The sequence below is a fragment of the Colias philodice genome, chromosome 16, assembly GCF_061535455.1.
Source record: "Colias philodice isolate Cphi_HAF_F1 chromosome 16, ilColPhil1 Martin Lab GWU primary, whole genome shotgun sequence".
In the NCBI taxonomy this organism is placed as follows: domain Eukaryota; kingdom Metazoa; phylum Arthropoda; class Insecta; order Lepidoptera; family Pieridae; genus Colias; species Colias philodice.
The window spans coordinates 5,437,415-5,463,822 of NC_143101.1; the positions used below are offsets into that span (position 1 = coordinate 5,437,415).

Genomic DNA, 26,408 nt, shown 5'->3' on the forward strand with positions numbered 1-26,408 from the left:
AGTCGTCCGGGCACAGCTATTCCAAAGGTAGGTGTTTTATTCCAGAAGTGATTGGTCATTAAGTATGTGATCAGCTAGGCGCTTTTTAAATGTATAAATCGATTCAGCTGTTTTTATATCATTGTTTAGTTTATTATAGAATTTGGCACCTTCAAAAGTAATACATTTCTGTCCATAGCCGGTCCTGACCTTCGGTATGTCTAGATCCTTTGTGTTACGTTTAGAATAAGCTGGTTTATTTTTCGTGAAAGTTAGTGCTGTATGTATGTTCTTGTCTAAAATTTTCTTAATAAGAATACATGTTGTATATTTATATAATTGTTTGATGTTCATCAGTTTTGTGTCTTTATAAATTTTGATTGACGGTGTTAGGTAATGATAGTGATATAATATTTTAATTATTTTATTCTGAATTATTTGTAACTCTTTTAGTTTGTATTTGGGAGCAGTTCCCCATACCTCGATTAAATACATAAGATGTGATTTTACTAAGGAATTATAAATATTTATGCGGACCTGTTTAGGAAGGCATCCTACAACCCTACGAAGTGAGCCAGCAAGGGATGAGAGTTTAGATTTAACATGGTCTATTTGAATGTTCCAGGACAAGCCACTATCTATTCTTAAACCAAGATATTTTTCATTACTTTTTTGTTGAAGTGGAATTCCATTCAAAGTAATTGGCACATGAGGTGGAATTTTTTTATTTTTTGCTTTAAAAATAACATAGGATGTTTTTAATACGTTAACAGTTAAGAGGTTGTACTGAAACCATTCAAATAAGTGGTTGAGGTCTTCCTGAGCTTGTGAAATAATATTATTTATACAGGATCCGAAATAAAATAGACATGTATCATCTGCGTATTGGGTAATTTCGCCATGTAGGCCTATGTCATGGATATTATTCACATAAATTAAGAACAACAGTGGTCCTAACACCGATCCCTGTGGTATTCCACAGGTCATTGGTAAGGGATCGCTTTGCGTATTGCCAATTTTGACAAGTTGTGTTCGGTTATTTAGATATGAAATAAACATTTTTAGTGCAATACCAGTGATTCCAATAGCCTCGAGTTTTTTTATTAATAATGAGTGACTAACTGTGTCAAATGCTTTTTTTAAATCAATGAATACTCCTAAAGCAATATTTTTAACAACAGCGGTTAATCCATACTAATATTATAAATGCGAAAGTAACTCTGTCTGTCTGTCTGTCTGTTACTCAATCACGCCTAAACTACTGAACCAATTTGCATGAAAGAGCATGGGACATTTTAGTATGAAGCCTGGTATACCTACCAATTTGCGATAAAAAAAAAGTCATTTTGGCGGCAAGAGATGAAACATGTGCCAATCGATAGTACATCAAAATACAAATAGGAAATACTCTTTGGTAAAATGTCGTAATTGATACGGTTTCGGAATAAATAAGAGTTTAAAAAAAAATTTTTTTTTTTTAGTTTTTTGAATTATTTGTTACTTCTTACACTTAAACGTTAAGACAAAGCATATACAACTTCTAATTTGTAATAAAAGGGTTTCAAAATGTTGTATTACTATCAAAACGAAAGTAATAAACCAACTTTGGGCTGGACAATGTAGATCGGGAACGCGAAGAATTGCGTCAAAGAATTTTAACGATACCGGGCTTATTATATTCGAATTCGGAACACTCAAATCGTCTGATAGTAATTTGTGATGGGACATATGTTTACCTGCAAAAGAGTTCAAACTATTCATTCCAAAAAAAATCCCTGCAAAAGAGTTCAAACTATTCATTCCAAAAAATTCCAAAAGAAATACAAGTCTGTAGGGATGATGGAGGCCTATTTCTGGAGAACTTGTGGCTATTACGAGCCAAAATTGATTCACGGCATGCCGGAAACCGGACATATTTTGTTTATATTTTAATAAACAATGGCATGCAAGGAAGGGACAAACTCGAAGGCCATTATTGCTTTTGCATAGTAGGGAAGAGAACTCTGGGATGTTGTTCCCATATCATGAGCGTTATATGGTTCTTGGGATGGGCCCGTCACCAAAATGTTTTTCCGCTGCCACCAGCATTATTTTTGGATACAATTATTGTACGACATGACGTAGAAAATGAAGCTAATGACGAATTTTAATCCATACCGAGCACCTTCCTAAAAGCTATGTAGATATTTTTAAGTTTGTGTTATGTTCTTTACTTTTTTCTCATTCTAATGTTGTCTAATCAAAGTAGCACTGCAATTACTACTTTTATTATTGCAGTACTACTACTATTACTATTGCAGTGCTACTTTGATAAGACAACATTATTTTAAATGTGTCTGAAGTATTCAACAATTGAGAATTGTATGATTGCTTTAAAAAAATATTTAACGAGCAAACATGTCATATTGGAAATCAATAATCAATAAATTACAATAAATAAGTATACAAAGTCAAAAAAGCTTAAGTTATTTTGCCGCAGACCAAACGGATGCTTTGCTTCCATATATTTTTTTAAAGCTTCTATTATTTACTTAGATTGTAAGTTGATAAATAAAGATCTGAATAATATGTATGATTATTTGTTTCTTTCTACCTGTCACAAAATCGTTCATTTATCAGTGGTAAGTTGTTATGATCATAGTGCGGCCGAATAACAAACATTATGAATGCTTGAAGCTTGAGTTACTTTTATAGGGCCGTTTTGAAATGCGTCAGATTCATGCTTATGCTATGGAATAAGGATTTTCCATCGTTGATAATATCTTTGGGATAAATCGTGATGGATCTGACACCTGAAAATCAAAGCGGGCTTGATAATGGTTCGAGTTTAATTTTTATTACTTTGCTTTTGATGGTAATGTAGCATTTTTAAAAACCTTTTATTACAAATTCTAAGTTTTATAATGTTTACCTTAACATTTAAGTAAGAAACATTAAAAAGTAAAAAAAAAACTTATTTACTCCAATACTCAATACTCAATAATTTATTTGCATCCGAAACTGAAACTAAACTAATCTTCATCGTAACTAACCATATCGATAACGGTTGTCGATAAGTGACGCACTGCGCGTATCCCTAGCCCAAAGTTGGTTTATTACTTTGGTTTAGATAGTAATGCAACATTTTAAAACCCTTTTTTTACAAATTAGAAGTTTTATATGCTTTGTCTTAACCTTTAAGTGTAAGAAGTAACAAATAATTCAAAAAACTGAAAAAAAAATTTTTTTTTAACCCTTATTTATTCCGAAACCGTATCAATTACGACATTTTACCAAAGAGTATTTCCTATTTGTATTTTGATGTACTATCGATTGGCACATGTTTCATCTCTTGCCGCCAAAATGAAGTTTTTTCAAAATTTCCAACTTTAGGTATACCAGTTAGGTTCCTTGCATTTTGGTATGGAGATATTTTGATACCCGAGAAAGGACATAGGCTACCTTTTATTGCGAAATATGTACCACGGGCAAAGCCGGGGCGGACCTCTAGTAAGTTTATAAACAAATCTTGCTCATATTATTATGATAATAAAAAAAAACAGTCAAAAGTTTACATTAGTTTCTTACAAATAAAACGCAAAATACATGATATATTACGTTTCACGTTAATTAGTATCATTTATCACATTTTTGTAATAGATAATCTATGTTAATTTGTTTATATTTCCAGTTTCTATTTAATGATTTGCTATTAAGCATCAATAAACAGGTTAGGTGAATGGTTAGGTGCGAAAAGGTAGTCATTTTTGCATTGTAAATTATAATAATGTGAATAAATAAGAGGGTATTTACTTTTGTATACTGTAGTTTATTAAACCAATTCTTAGGATTATTTAAATAAAAATTGTTTTTAATACGTATAACTAATACATAAACGTAAATTTTATAAATTTTTAATTTAAGTAAGTAAGCAGAATCCGTCCTCACTGGGATCGGGAGTTGAAAATTGAATCCATTTGAAAAAAAAAGAACAAGAAGAAGAAGCGACAGTTGCCACCAAGGTTGCCACAGATTATATTTTGAATAATATCATTACAACTGGCCAGCCATAACAAACTTATTTTTTTTTGTTTTATAAAATAATATTAATGAATTATCTACATGACTAGGTACTACTTTTACTAAATTTGTAGTATGTACTATAATTATTAATCATAATATTATATTGATACATAGGTAATAGTGGTAGTCATTAGTTGTCACCCGCCTTATCGCTACCGTTCGAGGCCTCACCATGGCCTTACCTTAACATTGACGACTGACGTGCATGGTTGAAGTTTATAATTGCTGTTTACATCACAATTTACATTCCCATAACATAGTGAAGTGTATTTTAATCATAAATTGCTATTTAATAACACATAAATAGAACTTTATGGAACAACGCGGTTCTCGTCCTGTGGTATGCATGCGTACACTTGTAATTATTTCTTATACCTAATAAAAATTGGAATGAAGTTGCGTCTGGTCGCATTTTTATGCACAATCTAAATACCTATGTATTGCTGTGCGTTACCTAGTTTATAATTATTTTTACCTGAGCAACCTTTTTCTATATGATATTGGAATTGAAGTATGAAAAAAAACCAAACACAAAAAGAAAATAAATGTATAAGTAAACTATTTAAAAATACTATTTACATAGGTAATAAAATTAAATGAAAAGCTAATGTATTTATACCCGTATTGTAAACTGTAAACAACATAATTAATAATTTCACGAAGTTCTTATATTATGCTCTATGTCAATGAAATTTTAATAATCTTCTTATAACATAAAAGAGATATGAAAGGCGTGAGCAATAAAGACGAAATCTTGCGACTAAAGATGATAAATAACGAACATCTTGTAATCCATTTAGTTAAGCAGATTATGAGTGTTGAGATTCATCTGAATAAACAAAGATGGCACGTGCGCTTCGTGAACATAATGTGTTGATAAATTAGAAGTTAGAGCTTTGTAAAAAACTATATTTATATTTTATTTTTTTATTTTAAACAATATGTATGTCTTGTGATCATAAATACTTATTCAATATTTGTGATATAATTACGGCTAAGTATTCATTCTTTGAATTAAAACATTTTCAAAAACATCCGCCGATTAAAGTTATTCCAATCATTTAATCTTTGAATAATCCGTTTCATTGAAATGATGAGATGATATTATTTAACATAAAGATAAAACTCTCCCAAATCAATAAACATTGTTGGATCAAAACCGCCGTAATTATTTCAAATTTTCACATTAACTTGAAATACTTCAAATTAGATTCAATTAATTGTATTGATGGTTAATATTAAGCATTGAAATGGACATTTAAATGCAAGTTTATAGCCATCAGGTTATGTGTTCAATATCTCTACCTAATGAATGCCCGGGAATCGATTTAACTGCAACGTTATCTGTAATTATTAAGGATTCGATTGACTTTAGATTTATCGATATTGCTCGATACCAGGTCGTGTACAAAGATAGGTTCTATTCGTCTTAATTAATTGGGATCGAGCGCTAGACTGTCTGCAATTGTACGATGTACGTGGTTTAATGACGGAAGTTTTGTGCCATCTTAAAATAGAAGTAGTTTTTAGTACATACTCTATCTATAGTATGTATACACACTATTGGTTATGCTTATGTATATGCAATTTATATAAGTATTGTACCTATTTTTTAATATCTCTACATTGACTGGTATTAGTGGTATTCCCGACAAATTAATAATATACTTTTAAAAAATAAGAAGCAGATTAAATTAAACATGATAATTTTAAAAGTTATTGGTATACTAATTATAGACACCCGCGGGTCTGTTTGCGTGAAAATAAATTGATTGGCAATCCAAATCATATTGTATACATATGTAGAGCAGATAACGACATAGCAACTAGAGGCAAAATCCCCACACATTTTCCTTTAGCAAAAATGTTCGAGGGGAAGTGTAAAAACATGTCGAATGTAAAAGTATTGTGATCTACAAAGCGAGTGACATCGTTTGGTATTGCGACACGCGGCGGTGCGCACCATTGGACATATATATGGGACGTTCATTCATGAATCTGGTACACGTATTTGTTACGTACAAAGAGTGTGATAGGCTTAGTGATAGGTATAACAAAAGTAAAGTAAAGTTAATGTTATGTTACCAAAGTATTTATTTAAACTTTAAGCTTTTACCTATTTCATATAGGTAATATAATATTATATTCTCAAATATTTATGTACTGTCCAGTTGACGTTGAAACGGATTAAAAAGGCTTAAGCCTTAAAATATCAAAATAAAATCAATACTTTAATATTTTATGGAACGTTTGTTCAAAAGCTTACATTACGCTTACAGTAGGTAAATATCAATGTATGGCTAATTTTGTATGATTGTAATTAATAGGTACCTATCTATTTGATATTTTCCAAAACATGAAAATAATACGTACGACAAACATGATGTTATAATTTATTAAAAATACTGCAAAGTAGTTTCATCAGGAATAAATTTAATTGAAACGATACTAAAGAAGCTCAATCTCAAAATCTCGTGAAAAAAAGACAACCTATCACTAACACAAATGAGATTTCTTTTACGAACAAAATGCTAAAATATTTAGTTTATTTCACAACAATGTTACGCTAATTAGACGCGTGTCATGCAAACACGCTGGTTTTAATATTATCACCCACTTTTAAAGTAGCACAGATCCGGACTAGCATTTACTATTAATATTTATTATAATATTATGTTCACTATAAAAGCACAATATTTGTATATACGAATTCAAATTTCAATTTCAAATTCAAATTCAAATTCAAAATTTATTTATTGTTATTTCTTAATACCTGATCAAATTCAAATTCAAATTCAAAATTTATTTACCTATTGTTATTTCTTAATACCTGTTGTAACTTCTCTTTCATTAAGTGCATTTTTGCATGTCTATCTTTATTAAAGAGTTTCAATTGAATCTATAGTTACTTTATGTATTCTTTATATACTTTAAATCATTATTTTTTGGTCGAATTTAATTTAATAAAATCAGCACATATGGGGGAATTATATTTCACTTTATTATAAAGTATATCAACCCGCAGAGGATAAAAAAGAAATTTCAAAGCCATATTTATGCACAAACGAAATAGCATGAACCTTATAACAGTAAATGAAAGGATACAATACATTCCAAATTTCAGAACAAGACAAATAATACAAGACATAATACATTATACCACTGTTTTCATGTACAAATGATACCAATAGCATACAAGTAAGCAAGTATCAAAAGCTCACAGTCGGAACACATAAAACGGAGTCGTCGCCACTGCTATGACAGAATACTGAATGAAATTGTCACGGCGATGTAACGACATGTCATAATCGATTATGTATGCTACTTTAGTCAGCTAGAAGTCGTAAATACTGAAATTGCTATGCGCTCAGGAGTACCGGGGTTCGAATTTACAATTTAAAATTCTTACAGCTTTGTTTGCTTTGAAAATGTGTGGATAATGCGGTATATTTTCATAGCTGTTTACTTTTGTAGTGCTGTTACAGGTTTGTCCATAAAAGGCCGGCAAAGCACCTGCAACACTTCTAGTGTTGCAAGTGTTTATGGGCGGTGGTGACCACTTACCATCAGGTGGCCCACCTGCCCCTTTGCTTGCTCTGACATAAAAAAAAAAAATTGAACTTTAAACTGGCCGTGCGTCCATGTACAGATTGTTTGGGATAATTTGTGGAATGAGGCATAAAATAATGATGTATTGGACAAAAATGATTAACAGTATTTTATAAGTGGTAAGAATTGCGATCAATCGGAACGACATTACCATAACGCGCACCAATAAGTGATTTCGAACGGGTAAACGTAAGCGCAGCAGGATGTTAGATATTTGGTCAGTGCAATTCATATATTAATTAAAAAAATGCATCTGTACAAAATAAAATCCCTTATTAATTAAAAACTTATTGTTATCGAGTGATAATGTTAATTTGCTATGATGTAAAAATATATAAATGCTTGTTACACTACGAACTTAAAATTTTAACCCGCTTTAAATCCATCTGGTTATTGGAATGTGATATATCGATTAAGTGCAAGCATTAGGAAAATTAAATGGAGCGTATAATTATGTCACCAGCGGCTGGGCGAAGTCAAAGTTATTTTTAAACATTAACCCGTAAGATATAAGTACCTAATATAATGTGTATACGACCGAGTGGGTCATATGGTAATTAGATATTAAGTAATCGATACTGTTGAAAGTATTTTCGTTAAAATTTAGGGATACTAACTTTACGGTTACCTTAATATTAATTTTCTTCGTTCCATCTTAGGCTTAGGTCAATTTATCATATTATTATAAATTGCTTACCATTAGGAGAGATTTTACAAATTACAAATATAAACGATAACAAACTAATTACAATACAATATTCTGTAATAAATTCAGTTTCAGTAATCATAGACATTGTGTCCAAAAACTACCTATCGCAAAAAAACCTCTCCAATTTTTGCATCTATAATTTTCTAGTCCATTTAAACTTATGAATTCGACCTTGCTTCGAAAGATGACATGCCGTTGCCCCGGTGTGAATTGATTAATTTGTAACATCAGAATTTTTTATTAAAACGTTGTTCGCATTTAATTTAGGCTAAGTAGGCGTATTGAGACCTGACGTTGATTTATAGACGAGTTTGGAACCATGAATATAATTTGCGACGTAGTTTGTTTTCTATAAAGGCATAAAAATGTATATGTTTATGGCTATCGCTATTATTATTATATCTGATGATGAGCTTTTGGGCCGTTTTCTGCGATATCTTTGTGGAATTACTTTTAGATAATATGAATTATTATATTAAAAACAGGATAACCTAAAATCTTGTATTTTGGTGTATGTGTAGGTTTTTAATTCTTATGTAAAAAGTCATTTTGTGAAATAGAAATAGCACTATCAGCTGGAAAAACATTCAATCATATCATGATTGCAATAATTAGGTACTCTACAAAGCTGAGCTTCCAAACTCCCACTTCACACTTGAGATTTGCTCTCACATGTCAACATTGTAAAATATTCTGCAGTAACGATAAAAAAATAACTATCGCAACTCGCAAGTATGGCGCATCCTATCGATGGCCGAAACATTGACCTACCACGTAGCGAACGAACATCCCATAATTTCAATCGTGATGCTATTTTCGCACGCCTCACTAGTTCCCGTTTATTTATTTGACATTTTACATAGCGTTCCATGGATGGAGGCGATTCTTCCTTATTGCCATGCAAATTATTATTGGCTCACGATGTAACGAATATGACCGTTAATATTTTATTTGAATGGAAACGCTTACGGAAGGTGCATGTTATTTTATTGCTGTAGGTTGTCGTTTTATAACTGTGTCAAATAAGGTTTTTGAAGTGAAACTTATTTAGGCACGTTGCGAGTCGCGTCATGCCAATACCGTCACGTCATAGAGTAAGGTCACAATTTTGTTAAGAATATCTTTGAATCTTGCTTAAGAAGTTTCACTTCTGACACGTGTGCTCGGCACACACTTTTTTGATTTTGTAGAAATTCTTTCTCATAAGTAGAGCATTACAGCTGGTGAATAGTAATAGTACCTACTATATTTATTATTTAGTATAGTAATTAATTCGATTGTTGAAGTCATATTGTATTACGAATAAATTTTTCATATTGGTCTAACAATCACGTAAACATATTTCCATAAAATTTTTCAAATTGTTAAATTTTGTAAGTAAAATCTGGCGTTACATCAATTTTAAATAGAAATATAATTATTCATATCGTCGGTTAATGAAGATTCAAGGTTTTTAGTAGAACAGAATGTGAAGCTCTCGTCGAGTGTAAAATATTAATTTCCAAGCTTTAAGGACGCCTCTCGTAAAATTCGTTCATAATGTTTAAGCTGAATAACGTGTACCTACTAAATATTATGATACAGAGTAATATACAGAGTATTATATGAATTTAACTTTATAATATGTCTCTGCCGCTAATTAATAAACAGTAAAAATACCGTCGTAAGTCGTAACGTCCATTGTTGTAAAATTATAAGAACAAGAAATAGGAATAAATAAGATAAACAAATACTTAGTACCTACCTATTTGGTAAATACTAAATACTTATTCAAATACTTAGTTTGAAGTGAGAAGCTAATAATAAAAAATAATCCAAATCCACTTTTCTTACTTCACTTGTCTTTTAATACTTATCGATTTGTGTAGTAAAATTATGTTGAATTTAGCATTTATGTGTAAGAGTAAACACAAATATTGAACAAATAATAATCGAAAACTTGTAAGCAGACGTAAGCTATTAGTTGTTCAAATAAAATATACATGTTCAATATTGGTATGTCTTTATAGCTGAACCGCCAATACTCATATAAGCGCCGGTATATTCTGTTATCTAGTATTGGCGCTAACATATTTCCTTATCATAATATATGAGTCATAAATGCTTTACATTTTGCGAACAACTTTCGTTCCCACACTATAAGTAAGTAGGTATATGAAAGAAAAGCTAATTGTTTTCTCAATCTTATTTACTACTAGCTTCCGCCCACGACTTTGTACGTGCATCCCCGTTTTTCCCCGTTCCCGCAAGAATTTCGGAAAATCCTTTCTTAGCGGATGCCTACGTCCTAACATGACTTTGTAAGTGTCTGCATGCCAAATTTTAGCCCGATACGTCCAGTGGTTTGGGCTGTGCGTTGATAGATCACTATATCAGTCACCTTTGAGTGTTATATACCTATAGATTTAGCAAATAAAAAGTAAAATACTTACGTTCAACTAATAATTTACATTGTACATAGAGAAGAAGCTCGTAGAAATAATCTAAAACAATAATGTAGGTTAAAAATATTTTACGTTATATAAAAATAAAAAGTCAGGGAACGAGAAATATATTTATTTACGAGTAGTTTATACTTACTTTGATTATGCGATACATCTAAAGTTGAATCTCTATATGCATAATTTTGTATTTTGTATTAAAAAAACTAATAAAGAAGAGAAAAAACCAAGTAGTCCAACGCCATCATAAATAAAATTAAAATTCATATAGCAACAAAACAAGTAACGTTTTAGGAGAATATCCGTAGCGAATCGATTTAGACAATTCGGACTTATCTATAAACCGCGCTGATCACGCAACGGTGTACCAATACAATAAATCTTCATGTAAAACTGTTGGTAGTATAATGAAAATACATATAACAATTAGTTTATAACATATTTTACGTACCTAAAAACTAACTTTTTTAATTTTTTTAAGGATTTAGCTCCTAAATTATATTAAAAATATTATTTTATAAATAATGTTTTAATATACATCTTGTTTTACAGCGTACGTGTACGGAGCACATAAGCTTCTATATTATAATTTTCACGTCGTAAATGTAAACATAGCTGCAACAGCGATAAATGTGTAAGCCATTCATAACGAATACAGGTTAGGGAATTAACGCTATTATAGTCTTCCTACATAGCTGGATGCTATTATTCTCTACATTCACTATTCTCTTTAATTATGATACATTTAGCGCTCACTTGCGATAGTTATGATGTTTTGTTAGTGATTCACTGTTTGGAAACCACCATATATTAAATATACATAATAAATAATAATATGTCTAGTATATTTTTATGTAATAACTGTAGATAATAAGATGGTTCTTGAAAATCTTTAAGTGATATATATAGATATATCCGAAAAATAATGTAATCCTTGTTGGGCATAATGGACATTAAAAGAAATGACTGAAATATATTTTTATGTGATGTAAATTTTTCTTGTGGACATTGTAATATTTTAATAGATATGCCTTTACGTGAGTATATTATATGCAAGTCTTTGATTTTGATTGTTTAATTCTTTTGAAGTGTTCATTCTTAATTACTAAAAACAATACTTAAAATAAATTGTGTTAAGCTATAACACAGCTGAAATTAAGGATTAAATTTAGTCTATAAGTATGTAACAAGATGAAAATTGAATACATTTAAACAAGTCAGTCTAATTTTAAATTGTAGGTATAGGTTACTGTTACAGTATTGCATATCGCTGTCCGTCAAACTAAGTCGACTTTACCAGGCTGTTATCAAATAACCATTAATCACCTTATATTTAGTTGCGAATAATTATTATAATTAATAGTTATAATAGCTGTCAGATCTGCACCTAAATGTTAATATAATTTTTCTTTAACATGACTACTGCGTGCTACTGCGCTTATTTGGCATATTTTTATTTTTAAAATATATTCTGTTTCTCTACTTATGTAAGTGAAATTAATGTATTCATCATGTGTACCTATACTGTCTATTGTTACAACGTGGGTTTGAATTGGATAAAAATGTTAGCTAGGATATAGTAATACGGGGACTGACAGAGGTCAGTAATAAAAAAAATGAATGAATTAACGTCGCGATAGTTACTCTACATTTGTTAATATAACATACCTACTATTATATAAGTCGTCTAAAAATAATGATGCAACGACCTCGAATCAATGAAAAAGCGCCACAAAAATATTCTTTATTAATTAAGCTAGTTGAAAACAAACTATAAAAATTATCAGAAAGTGTGTGTCAATTACGACGATTACATTCAATTCGACCACATACGTTGATGACACAAATTGGACGCCTCAATTCGATTCAAATTAATCGAGTGAATTCTGATTTGATACACTGTCGTTATAATAAGCTCACTATCAGTCGTATCTACAATTGTCGAAAGTTTAAAGAGCAGAAGTGAAGCACGACCTCAAAAGTTTTTCTTCCCAAAATTGTTGCTTATATAAAACATATTAACACATATTTTTAGCAATAAGCTGTTAGCTTTAAATTCACAATAGTATGATCATTCTACGGAATACATAAATATACATATTTTTAGTACAAAATTTAAATATTAAACGAAATTCATTATGAAATTTAAAAAAAATGCTTAAGCTGCGTGTGCTGTAATGTGTGTGTAAATTATGCTAGTAGCGTAATTACGAATCGATATTCATAAATTCGAAATACAGTCATACATGGAACGACAAGCTTCAAAGGTTAATTTCAGCTAAATAGTCATAAATACAAAGCAGCAGTAAATGCTAAGTAAACGAATATTAGCTTAACGTCAATACTGTGTTTGGTAAATTTACGATTCATAGAACCGATTGGCATTACGATTCGAACAACGAGGTATGCTTTTCGGCATCCTAACCTCATAAGTTTGGAACTATTAGGCAATTACAAAACGATAAAGTAATTAGTTATTGATTGACAAAATGTTAATTACTATGAAGCGTTTAATTTACAATATATTTTAAGCGATTAAATTAAGATTACGATGCATTTAAAAATAGCGTGTGTAATCTATGCATCAAGTGTTCGTAATACATTGTAATTATATAATACAATATACCTAAAAAACACATAATAAGAAATGACATCCACATTTAATTACCCGATCGATGTATGACCTCACCAAGGTAACATAGGTACCAGACACAGAACAGTAAAGTAGATAGAAGTGTGATGTGGGCGTGGCCCACGTGTCACTGGTAAGGTAAGATCACCTAACTTGCTCTCAGTTGTGCGCAGAAAAATATTCGAGTCGGTTGTCAACTGTCAAACCTTTTTTCCATATTTATTCATTAATTAGGACGTGTTGTTCGGTATAAAGAGTGCAAAAATGATAGCAGACGAAATAATATCAGCAATGAAGGCATTTCATACCGTCGGTAAGTCTTATTTTAATTTATTTTAATTATATTTTATATTATAACTTCGCTTGTCGTAATTTGTCAAAATTGTATACAAATATCTAGTCAAAATGAACCTTAATCCATAAGAAATTAGTACTATTATAGATTGAACAGCAAACAAGACTTTCTGGAATATTATTGCAATAAACAAACGAATTTCGCTTTAGTGATGCTTGTGGCGCATATCGACAGTATCGATACTTTAGAAAAGACAAACATTATAAATATTAAATTTTATTTTATTTTTCCTTAGCTTTCATTTGTCTAATTTATTTATAGATTTCCCAAAGAGGCTAATTTAAAAGAGAAATGGATAAATGCAACGTGACGAGTTAACTGGATGCCGAACCTACAGCAGTTCCAAGATTTAAAATAATGCATATTTTCTGTTTGTATTTTGTAAATATAGATTTATACTATTCTATTCCGTTTTTTATTTAATAATAATAATATAAAAAGACGTACTTAGTAGTAATAAACATACTCCAAAATGTGACACATTATACTATACTCGTATAATAGAAAGAAAAAAAAATACACAAAAAATATTTATTTGTGAATTATCGATATCTCGATATCGATAACAAGGCTGACATCCCTCAGAGCATAGCATCAGATAAATATCAAGTTAATGTCATTAATGTTGAGTGACACAAATTTCAACCTTATCTCTATGTATTGCGTTTCAAATTTATATCTATCGAAAACTAACGCCCTCTGTTGTGGAGTAGCTGAATGTTTTCGAATTTGGAATTTCTGTGCAATGAGAAACAAAACAGCTAATATACCTAGGGATGTTATACTAAAATAAACCGTAACATGGTGCGTTAGGGTACATATTGAAATGCTGAATTTATAACCTAAGTCAGTTTTTACTCAAATTAAGCTGTCCAATCAAAGGCATAGTTTACTTGTAGTGTACTGTATAACTATCGGTTTAAATGTGTGGGTTTGGCGACACTGGTTTTCATACTAATTAGACATTACAGCACTTCTATAATATGTTTTTACTGTTCTGTGGTACCAGATCAATAGCTCTATTTTTACAATTCAAAGTACGATTTCAATTGAGCACTCGATTTGCATAAACTAATGTATACATCGATTTAACACTAATCAATCTCGATTTTAAAAGCTACTCGAATGACATTGAACATATTTAGAAGCATGACTGTAGTTCTTCGAAAGCCACAAAGCCTAATATGTAGGTACTTGTATAGGCGTGTGTCATGCTATTAAATTTACAGGAAACGTGATTTTAATTGTGATTACAATTTGCTTTATTGTTATATTACAATATATGTAATACAATTGATTGTATGATTGTAATTGATTTGCTAAAACGAAATCAATTACCTGTATCGTCAAATTACAATGTTACATGTTACCAATCAATATGTATTGTGGTCAAAATTTAAATATCATTCCTTACTTAGTGTAATGAACAATATCTATACATATAATAAAATCGTAGGAAAGTCAAAACTGTACATTGAATATTTTTTTAAAAGAATACATAATCCATGATCTATAATCGATATAGAAGCCAAAAATATAGTTTTTAGAATTTTTGTCTGTTTGTCTGTTTGTCTGTTTGTCTGTTTGTCTGTATGTTTGTCCGAGCTAATCTCGAAAAGTACTGCATAGATTGACTTCAAATTTTGCATGAATATTACTAACAGGTCGTGTGAGGTTTTTTTAAACATATTATAATGCTATCACCTCCGGGGGAGGAGCTGTGAACCTTTACTTTTCTTACGTATTCCGTGTACTACGACAGCGTACAATCTAAAGACTCATGTTTAAATGTTGTTTTTGAGTAAGCCATGCTATTATCTAGCTTTACACTATAAAAACTACGTCATTTACGTAATTTGGGCAGAGAAACTGTTTAATGAATCTTTGTACTATAAAGACAAATTTGATTCAGCGCCATCTATGAGATTTCGTAAAAATCAAATCAATTTACATGTTAACACTACTGAACACAATGTTAAAAATTAATAATTTAAATATAATTATGTTATTTATTTATTTAACTCTTTAACCCATAATAAATCTTCCCTTCCCTTTAAGGTGCGCTTATATAATTCGTGTGAATATACTACATTTTTAAAAGTGAGGGTAGATGTATATTATTTTAAGTCAAACTAGACACCATTACAGTTAATCTAATATTGATTGTGTTCATTGGTTACATTTTTAAAAATCTTCGTGTTTTAATAATTCGATCACGAGGCGGGACTCTAATACAAAAAGGTTAGTTCGTTGATAATTATTATTCCTTCATCATTTACATGTTGTTAGTAAAAATATACTTTGACTGTTAATACTTTTGTTCAGTATTTATCTGTATGATTATTGCTTGGTAATTAATATATTTTCATGTCGTATACCTAATTATAAACATAAGTGTGATGTGAAACTAGCTGGATTTATTTTTACATACTCACAGTCTTATATTTTGTGTTAATGTTAAAATAGTATTAATAGTGTAAATCATAATATTTTTTCAAAGTTAAAAATATTTCCTTTTTTCTGATGGTGTTGCCATCGCATTAAACCGCGCTGTCGTTTCGTTCACAAAAAGTCATGTTATTAGGACCGAATATGTAGCCGCCTCAACTTACGGAAACGAGAGTAACCTGCGTTGTATGTTAGTTATTATATAGTCGAATTTAACGTTACATGGAAATTGGAATCTAAATATATGTATACCTATTTATATTAAATCTGTAGAGGTCAATTCTGCACATGAAATATATTTCCTAAATAACTATCACGAGGTGATTAGAGATCGACATCGACGTCAAAAATGTTTGTCCGTCTGTCTGTCTGTATAACCGTTATAGAAACAAAAACTACTCGACGGATTTAAACGAAACTTGGTACAATTATTTTTCATATTCGTGAGCAGAGCAGCAACTCCATTTTTAAGCTTTCGTCGCGTGTGCGTTCTTAATGCGTGTATCTTAATGGTTAAAGCTACACAGAAATCAAGTATGAAAGAAATGTTCTCCATATTATATAAAAAATATCTCCCGACATCATAAATGTCTATCTTTTATGGTTGAGCTTAGGAGTTCAAAGCTTTCTGATTATATTTGTCTACTAGCTGTCCCCGCGACTTCGTTCGCGTGGAATAGTGACTATGGGACCTATGACCATGGGCTCAGGGTGGGGCAACAATAAAAAATCATTTTTATTTTCATGCTCCCACTCCCGCGCCCACTCGCACTCCCACGCCATATGCCACGTTCAGTCCCAATCCCACGCCCACGCCCACTCCCCTTCACAATTAGTACCTACCAGATCAAAGCCAGGGTAAGCGCCCCACCCAGCCCCACCGTGGCTACGCCCATGCTGAATTACTACTTAACATACAATTATTGAGTAAATACGTACAACCATACTGTACTGTTGTACTACCATAAATAATTAAAAGAATTGTTATTAAAATTTCTTACTAAACTGAGCTAAAAAACTTACGTACCAAATTATTAAAGAAAATCAAGAAATGAAATGCCTAACCTATACCAAATAGTTACTACATATTGTAATTAAAAATTATGATTAGTATATAATATCGAAAATCAAAAAAGAAATGCCTAACTAATTCTACGTAAAATTTCTTTTAAATTATGTCATATTATTTTTTAGGAACCAGGGGGGGGGAGAGGAGCAAATTCTATTTCCTTCCTTTCTTAAACGGATGTTTTTAATAATCTATGGTGTAGCCAGTAGCCACTGATCAGCTTAATCGATACTCAGTTTTTATCAAATCCAGAAACAAATCCAAATTAGATCTTTCCTGTCTCACGCACGTAACTAAAGGCTGAAGAGAGAGAGAGCACGTAACTAAACCGTTTAGACGAAGAAAAGTGTATAGAAAAAGGAATAAATAATTTCATAAACTTCCCGACGATCTTTAAAAATAAATTATAACTTTCATTTTTTTCATTCCCACTTTTACCCCTATGTAGGTATAATAAGTGGATGAACCAATTTTGATACACTTTATCTAAGAACCAGCGTCGGAAAATATTCTGCCTAACAAAAAAAAACCGCATCTAATTCGGTTTACCTGTTAGCCAGCTACGGTGCCATAGACAGACACACACACACACACAGAAATACATAGCGGTCAAACACATAACACCAGTCTTTTTGCGTCGGGGGTTAAAAATATAATACGACATAATTTAAAGGACATTTTATGTGGAAAATTTACCTATACACCAGGGTAGATAATTTTTGAAACAAAAAAAAATCGCAGTAGGATGAAACCCATTAGAAAAGGATATGATAAAAATGTAAGGAAAAATAAATTACGGTCAATCGGAGTTCGGGAAGTGGGAGGGGGGGAGCTTTTAAGAGAAAAAAAATGGTTTCTCTCGATTTCTCGATAATAATAACACCTGCTAATTTTTTTCTACATATTTTAATTGTACAGACATCACTTTTCCACAATTTTATTATATGTATTGATGATGATGATTGAGATTATAACACTCTTAGTCCGTTTTAATTTTTATTCACCCGCATCAGTGCCACCTAAAAAATCTTTATATATCGAAATTCGAGCAAAGTTAAGAAAATGAGAAATAAGAGTTCTCAAGGATCGTTAGAGATAAGAGGCTTACTATTGACCGAAAACAACATGCGTTATGCCGAACCTGAAACCGCTTCACAACGAGAATTGCGGCTCACAGCTGACCGCGAACGGCATGTACTATCCTGTGAGACCGAAACCTTCACTGAGGGTATAATATATAACGTCTCACAGCTGATCGCAAATGGCATATTGTACTATCCCGTGAGACCGAAACCCTCACTGAGAGGGAATTACGTCTCACAGCTGATCACGATCGTCATATTTTATCTCGAGAATTCTGAAACTTTTACTCAATATGAAGACCGTTTGACAAATAATAGGGTGCACCATAATATTATTCGATCTCTCGAAGATGAACATGAGCATAAGCAATGACTAGAGTAGGGACGCGAATATTACCATTATTTGAGACAAGAACGATTAATAAGTTTGTTTAATGAAAGATTAAGAATTGAAACTATTGGTCTCTTTAAACGGACGAATAGCGAGAGGCCCGTCTTATTGCAGACAGATTTCGACATAGTCTTAATGACTTAGAGGTAAACATAGAAGATCAATCTACAAATTCGGTGGTGTGGTCCGACAAAATAATATAAAAGTGGGTTTGCTTATAACCTCACAATCGATTACAGATCATCTTCTGTATAGGCGATATTAACGTAGTATGTTCTTTTTGTAATGCTTTAAAGTGGAGTAAGGAGTCGGCTTTCGTTTGAAGATACGCCGGAACCTTTGAAATCACTACTTTTAAGTTTTAGAGGAACATGTGCAATCTAAACAGTTCTTAGACAATATTAGCTCTTATAGTATTGCGTTTTAAATGATCCTTTGGTGCTCAACAATTATCAGATGCTCCTTTCATTCTTACTTTTAAGATACAAGGTCAAGTTTATCATTTGATAGGATCCCTTTTGCCTGAAGGCCAACCTAAGTTTCTTTAAATATATTTTGTATTCGACTACGACGAATAATCGAATACAAGAAATCAATATTTCTCGAATTTAAAACTGAACTCATTTCACAATTTTAGAACATGTTAATTCATCAGGTTAATCCGTATATATGCGTTTTAAATCGATATTAGAAGCTTTTCCTCAAGATGGTGATATTAATATAAAATTGGTATAAATGCCGATAGACGGAAGTCTATCAGCACTCAGGAATTCCCTGAGCGTGTTATAACGCCCAGGCCGCAGTATTACAATTTTTCCTACAGTAGGGCGACGAATGTATTTTCGCATAGCAACGGAGGGGAACTCGTGGGGGGTAAAGTGACGCGGGCCACGTACCACAAACATGTTTAGTTTGTGGTACCAAGCGCGAAAGAAAGTCATCGTGTTTTTAGTAAAGTTACTATGTAAACTAACGTAATTTATTACTTAGGTACATATTCTATAATGGTGCGCTCAAACTGTTAATCTACATTTAATTTAGATTATTATTTTAATTACTAAGAAATGTAGAATTTAAATCACATTCATTCATGTTTTCCTCAGATATTCGATGTCTATGATTTTCGATGATTTTAAGATTTTCTTATCAGAGTATTCAATTTTAATGTAGTTAAATTTTATAAGAGACAATTAAGAACATTCAAAAATAAAGTGTCACGTATTTTTTTAAACGACGAATGACGAAAAACGACCGAATCGCGGACGAAGTCGCGGGCAACAGCTAGTTAGATCATAATTCATAACGGTTGTTACATTTTTTATCAACTACACGCAAAGTCCTTTAATGATTTAATACTGCATCGTTGAAAATGAAAATGTAAAAAAATCGTACAAAAATATAAAATCTTATGCTGTATAAATATCGCAGACTGATTATGTTCCTAGTTCCTACATTTCTCTCTATAAAGTTTATATGAGCGCGAAGCACAAAAACCAAAGGATTTAATTCTGTACAAATTCCCCGGTTCGTCGTGACTATAAATCTTAACAAATAACAAAACGTTCCAGTCTTCTAGAACGTGTCCTACGATTCAATGATAAGTAATAAATAGGGAAAGACAGGTATTTTGACACGTTAGCGCACACTTATTATAGAAAACTTATCCAGTGATGATTTTATTTAAGTTTATAAAAACAACGAAGCAATGTAACATTTTATAAACTCGTGATGTATAAAGTAAAATGGGTTTTATAGCGCAAAATTACTAGATTTCCAAAAAGCGCAAAAGTCTCAGTCTGACGTGGTCTGACTCAGAAAAGGCGCTAATGCACTTGCACTCTACTCCATTACCACTTTTTAAACCATACATTTTAAATTCTAGCTTTTAATATATTTAAGGAGAGCAGAAAGATTAATTCGAAAACTAAACTTTAAAGTAAGTATGTTATTTATATAAAAAACTAGCGGTCCGCCCCGGCTTCGCCCGTGGTACATGTTTACGTTTTCTCTACATAAGAACCATCCTCGTACTTCAAGGAATATAATAAAAAAAGAATTATCGAAATCGGTTCAGCCGTTCTCGAGTTATGCGCTTACCAACACATTTTGCGATTCATTTTTATATTATAGATTATGTATATTAAATGTAATTGATCCTGCTCTCAACTCTGGTGTGCATAAAAAAATCTGGGTAGATTTTCTTAACAATAATAATTAAATAGGTGTTATAATAAACAGAATAGCATTAGAAACATTGGCAACAAGATTAGCTGAACGAAAGTTGAAGGAAGCAAGTCTTAATAAATAAGCAAAGATTAGCAAATGACATGATATTCAGCATTCCCGTACAAATCCGGATCGCCTACGGAAACCTCCATTCATAAATATCGACCACGCAATTATGCAATTTAAAACTTATAGTTAGCGAAATTAGATCGGTTTTAATTACGAAAGTCAACCGTAATCTCTTCCTAGCTTAAACGACTTAATCGTCAACTGGCGAGCGCGAATCTCGCGAGCGCGCGCGAGTTGGCACTTTTCGATTTTGCCTACTTTTTTTGTCGTCAACTCGCGCGTCTATATAATTTGATGTTTTAATGTATAGTCAGCTACAAAAACGTTATAACAAATTTAATTTAGTTAGGTACTTACCTACTATAAATGTATAAGAAACTTTATGAAATTTGATTTTTAAAATAAAACAAAATATACATCGTTTTGAAATCAGTTTATTATAAATCAACAGGACAAAATATAAATTATTAGTGGTATTTCCCTTACTAATTATCAACAATATCACATTGATTTGAGAATTTGGCTTATTATCTTATTATCTAGTATGTAAATTGTAAAAAACTAAGTAAATAAAATAGAAACAACGAAAACACTCCCCTCACATACTCGTATAATGAATATTGGTAAGTATAAAATAGTAAAGCTAAACATAGTAATTGACAACAAACTGACTTATTATTGCTCCCTAATAAAATCAATCTTAGGAACCATAGAAAGAGTCTTAGAAACTATAAAATCACAGATCACATATGGTTGTAAATGATTTTTACAAAAAACGCTAAACACTATCAATAAGTAGATTCATCAATTGGCTAAGTTATTACTGATGACCTACTAATAAAACTAATCACAGACTATACAATCACAGATCATGGTTTGTTATAAATGATTTTTATAGCAAACGTTAAAATAAACAGACTATGCTAAATTAAATCAAAAATCACAAGATCAAAAGTTCGATACATAAGTCAATATTTATAACCCCATGGATAAATTCGTTAACAGTGTTGGTAATGTGCTCGTCAATAGCACAAGTTTCTTTACATTTTGTAGTTATATTAGACTTCTTTAAGTATAAAGTCTGATAATAATTATCTTCTTCTTTTAAGATGGTCAAAAAATGTGCAATACTTTTGGGTTTGCTATTAATTTTTTTATTTACCGTAGAATGCCAGCTCTCAACCATGTTCGTAGTGCGGTGTTGGCTAAAATTACAATACCATTTTCGCAGACAAATGGAAGTCTCATTCAACCAAGTTCTTACAAAATAATCATTAAATTTTACAATATTTTTATCATTCGGACATTGAGACATAATATACAACCAACCATTCTCAACAGCTTCTTTGGGCAAATGTGCCAAAACAACGCACCTCTTTATATGTTTTCTAAATAGTACAGATTTTGTTATGCCTATTTCGTTAGCTTTCCGCCACAAACTTCGCGAAAAATGAAAGAAACACCCTCTAACGCTTGTTTCAGGGAATATGTCTTTGACTGCTAACATTGCAGCCTTCTCGAAGTCTAGTAGAATGGTTTTGGGATTAAACTGAGGAATTTGGCTCTTGATAAGGCGAAACAAAATTTTGTAAGTTGCTCTTGTTTTGTTACCCAACAACGCATAAATAACGGGTATAATATTATTATGAGTTTTACTACTTCCTAAATCAACATGTAAAGTGTACAACTGCTGGAAAGGTTTTAAACAAAATTTAAAAGTACCATCGCATAAAATGGTCAAATTTGTACTCAGTTTGCAAAATGAATTAGAAAGAGCGCTATGACAGCTATACTGTTGTGCGCATGCGCGTTAGACGAGATAGTATGTGTCATTGGATGCGTTCCCCAGGCCTTCTCATTTCGGCCCTCTAAATCGTAATCTAAGTCAGTACTTCACAGAATCAGCTAACGCGGTCAATAAATAATTATTAATAGTTTTTGTTTTCAATCTCTTTTTATTTGACTGTACTTTACATAGACGCGCGAGTTGACGACAAAAAAAGTAGGCAAAATCGAAAAGTGCCAACTCGCGCGCGCTCGCGAGATTCGCGCTCGCCAGTTGACGATTAAGTCGCTTAAACGGATTTATAGTGTTGTTACATTTGCATTTAGTCTTATTAAATGAAGCATAGAAATGAAGCAAGTATCAAAACAGATAAACCAATGAACATTGTTTTTACTATGACATTATTTCACCATGACTACAATATAATTTTATCCACAACTTTGGCATCAATTACCCGTCATTTGGGGTGAGAGAAATTTAATTCAATAATGTTTTTTCATATTTGCACTGTTTAATAATATGTCTAGAACCATAGATATTTTTATAAAGGTTAAAAAGGTTATAAACTTTACACATGTTATTTTATTACAAAACATATCTACATAATTTTAAACTACAGCTATAAAAAAAGACAAGCGTAATATTTTAAGTTTATTTAATTATAACCATATTAGTTTATTCTCGCTCGTTAATATAGATATTAAAAATATACCTGCACTATAAAATTAATTTTATGAGACACTTATGTCTATAGTAAACTGTAAACATATTATTATATCAATACTCGCTTTATTATTTAATTTACGACTCAAATAATTGATTTTAAATCTTGTAACAACCTGGTAGACCAAAGCATAAACTTATTTTGTTCCGAAGAATAACCACTTATAAGATAATTTCCTTCGTACAAGTGTTTTTAAAGTTTTCTCATAAAAAGAAATGTATGATACGCATTCAATTTTCAGCAATAAGTTATCTTTTTTTTATTTTTTTATTGGTAATAGGGAAGCACTTGACCACAATCTCGCCTGATGTTAAGCTGAGATGTGGTCTAAGATAAGATAGAAAGTACCTGTTCACTCTACGCTTAAAATCTAATTCAAAAATTAAAGGTCAGCATCTTGCGACGCAACGCGACGTCCGAATGATTGATGATTCCAATCATAGAAATCTAAATAACAAGACACTAATTCCAATTCTACCCAAAATTTTATTTTCTCTGCAAAGTTTGCTTTTGAACTTATGAAAAAATGAGAGATTCTAAATATTATACATAATATTACAAGTACTGGTAGCAAAACATTAATAATGTAGAGCAGTAACATACAGACAAGCGGACCAGCCACCAGGCTACAAACTCAGATTCAATGGAACGAATAAATCATTTTATAAAGTTCAATGAAGCATTTTATGGTTGTCGGGCTATTGGTTAAATACTAAACATTAACTACATATCTTATAAATTGCGGTTACTATATTATCCATTATATCGTATACAATGTTGGTACTGTAAATCAGTTGCCAACGAAATTAAGCTACCTACTAGGAATATAAGATATATGTGAAATGTATTCACAAAATAAAATGCAGCCAACGGCAACGCCAGCTTTTTAATCTATATACCTAGCCTCAGCGATAATCATTTGTACAGGTATATTTGATTTTGAGTTAATCACTTATAATACCACAAGAGCTTCAAAATTATCGGGTATTTTCCGATAGGTTCGTTGCAAACAAATGAAGGAGTCAAGTTTTTAGTTAAGGTTAAAAAATCACGAGCGCGAAGCGCGAGTGATTTTTCCTGAAATACTTGACGACTTTATTTGTTTGCAGGGAACCTTGAGGGAAATGCCAGATAATTTTGAAGCTCGTGTGGTATTCGGGAGATTATTTTTCCGTCCCAAATGTCGGCCAATAATTTCACAATTGAATTGAACCTGTCAGTTTGACGTCAACGACCAGAGAAAATTTTCAAAAAATTATCAGTATAATACCATGTAGGTTGTACCACGTGACGTCGAATGGTGCAATTCTATTGGTTGATATTTGGGTCGGAAAAATAATCAATGACATTGTCTTATGAAAGAAGCGTTAAATGTCACAAATTAGTTATCAATTTTTTCACACAATTGTTTTGGATACCATTGTGTTGCTACATCAAAAGCAATACGATAGCAAGTGTGTCATTTCATATACCCGCTTAATCGCAAAAAATGTACGCACTTAGAACTCGTTTTCTGTTACACAATACTTACAATGAGACGCAGAGTAAAGGCCTTTGACACAACATGACGTTAAACACAATTAAATCACACAGTTCCAAGGTATGCACTGATTTCACTAAATAAATCAATTGTTGTGTAATAACTTTCACTATCTTCACGTGACGCCAGTTTCAGTCATTTTCAGTGTTAGATATTCAGTCGATCGCTCCAAAAGATCTGGAAAGATAAGAAAGGAAAATATTATAAAGCTGAAGAGTTTGTTTGTTTGTTTGTTTGAATTCGCTAATCTCAGGAACTACTAGTCCGATTTGAAAAATTCTTTCGGTGTTATACGAGGAAGGCTTATAGGCTATATATCATCACGCTAAAACCAACAGGAGCGGAGCCACGCGGGTGAAACCGTGAAGCGCAGCTAGTATTTTATAATCATTGAAATAATTCACTGCGTGTTTATTTTCACAACTGCTATTATTATTGTAAATGTTCGCTAATCAGTATTCTATGGTGTTATTTTGAAATTATGCATATTTAATGGAATTTTCTAACAGTGTTCTGATTTAGAAATATATCTATTGATATAATATGCATATTACTAAAAAAAAACAATAAGAAAACTATCAACGCCAACGATCGATCAATTCTTGACGTAAAACAAATAACTCATTCTATAGATCGTGAGGTGGACTGAAGACCACAGCTTCCCACACGTTTGTTACATTCAATCTTACTCTAATGCATTCATTATACATTACCTACATAAATAATATTTATAATCAATAAAAGTTTTTTTTCAATAAAGTATTCACATAATAGGTAGGTATGTGAATAAAATTGCTTTATTATGAAAATAATATCTAATTTTAAATTTGCACCAAGTTCAAACTGGGATTTTAACTACTACCTTAGATAAAATCTTTTAAATAATAATAACATTATGTTGTGATACAGTCTATAGATTAAATAATATTATACTATCGAACCCACATCCAATATAAAATATTCTAATGAAAGTAACTCAATATGCGTTTTCTTTTTAGTTTTTTCTAACTATTATAAAATTGTGCAATATAACTTTAAATTAGATTTAAAATGTGAATCTTTCTGCAGATAGAGCAAAAATCTGAATAATGTATAGGATTAGTATTTTGATTGGTTGAAACATAACAATATGTCCAAATAATGAAGAAAGATTTCAGTGCTAACGGCCTTAGATGTGTTACTGCGTCTTTAAGGACACATTTCGTTTTCAACATCTTTATATTTTCTGTGACATTTTTCACATTTTCTAGTTTATTTCGTGGGAGATGTGAATAGCATTTAGAAAC

The 26,408-nt window shown here is 31.4% G+C and overlaps 2 protein-coding genes across 4 annotated transcripts in view; both read right to left on the reverse strand.

Annotated features, from left to right (window-relative positions):
- LOC149481656 (ADAMTS-like protein 4) overlaps positions 1-26,408 on the reverse strand; it is a 116,600-nt gene that overhangs the window by 74,770 nt on the left and 15,422 nt on the right. For all 3 annotated transcript variants that reach the window (XR_016316802.1, XM_089704808.1, XM_089704809.1), the window contains exon 2: positions 25,114-25,299. Coding sequence is in view for 2 of the 3 variants with exons in the window: in XM_089704808.1 (XP_089560934.1) it covers positions 25,114-25,148 (35 nt within the window). In the remaining variant the exon portion in view is untranslated. The remainder of the gene's footprint in view (positions 1-25,113; positions 25,300-26,408) is intronic.
- Positions 22,013-24,343, reverse strand: LOC149481658 (uncharacterized). The gene is made up of 2 exons (XM_089705279.1): positions 24,332-24,343; positions 22,013-22,864 (listed from the first exon to the last, which is right to left on the reverse strand). Exons 1-2 carry the CDS (start codon positions 24,341-24,343, stop codon positions 22,013-22,015), a joined length of 864 nt encoding a protein of 287 aa, XP_089561405.1.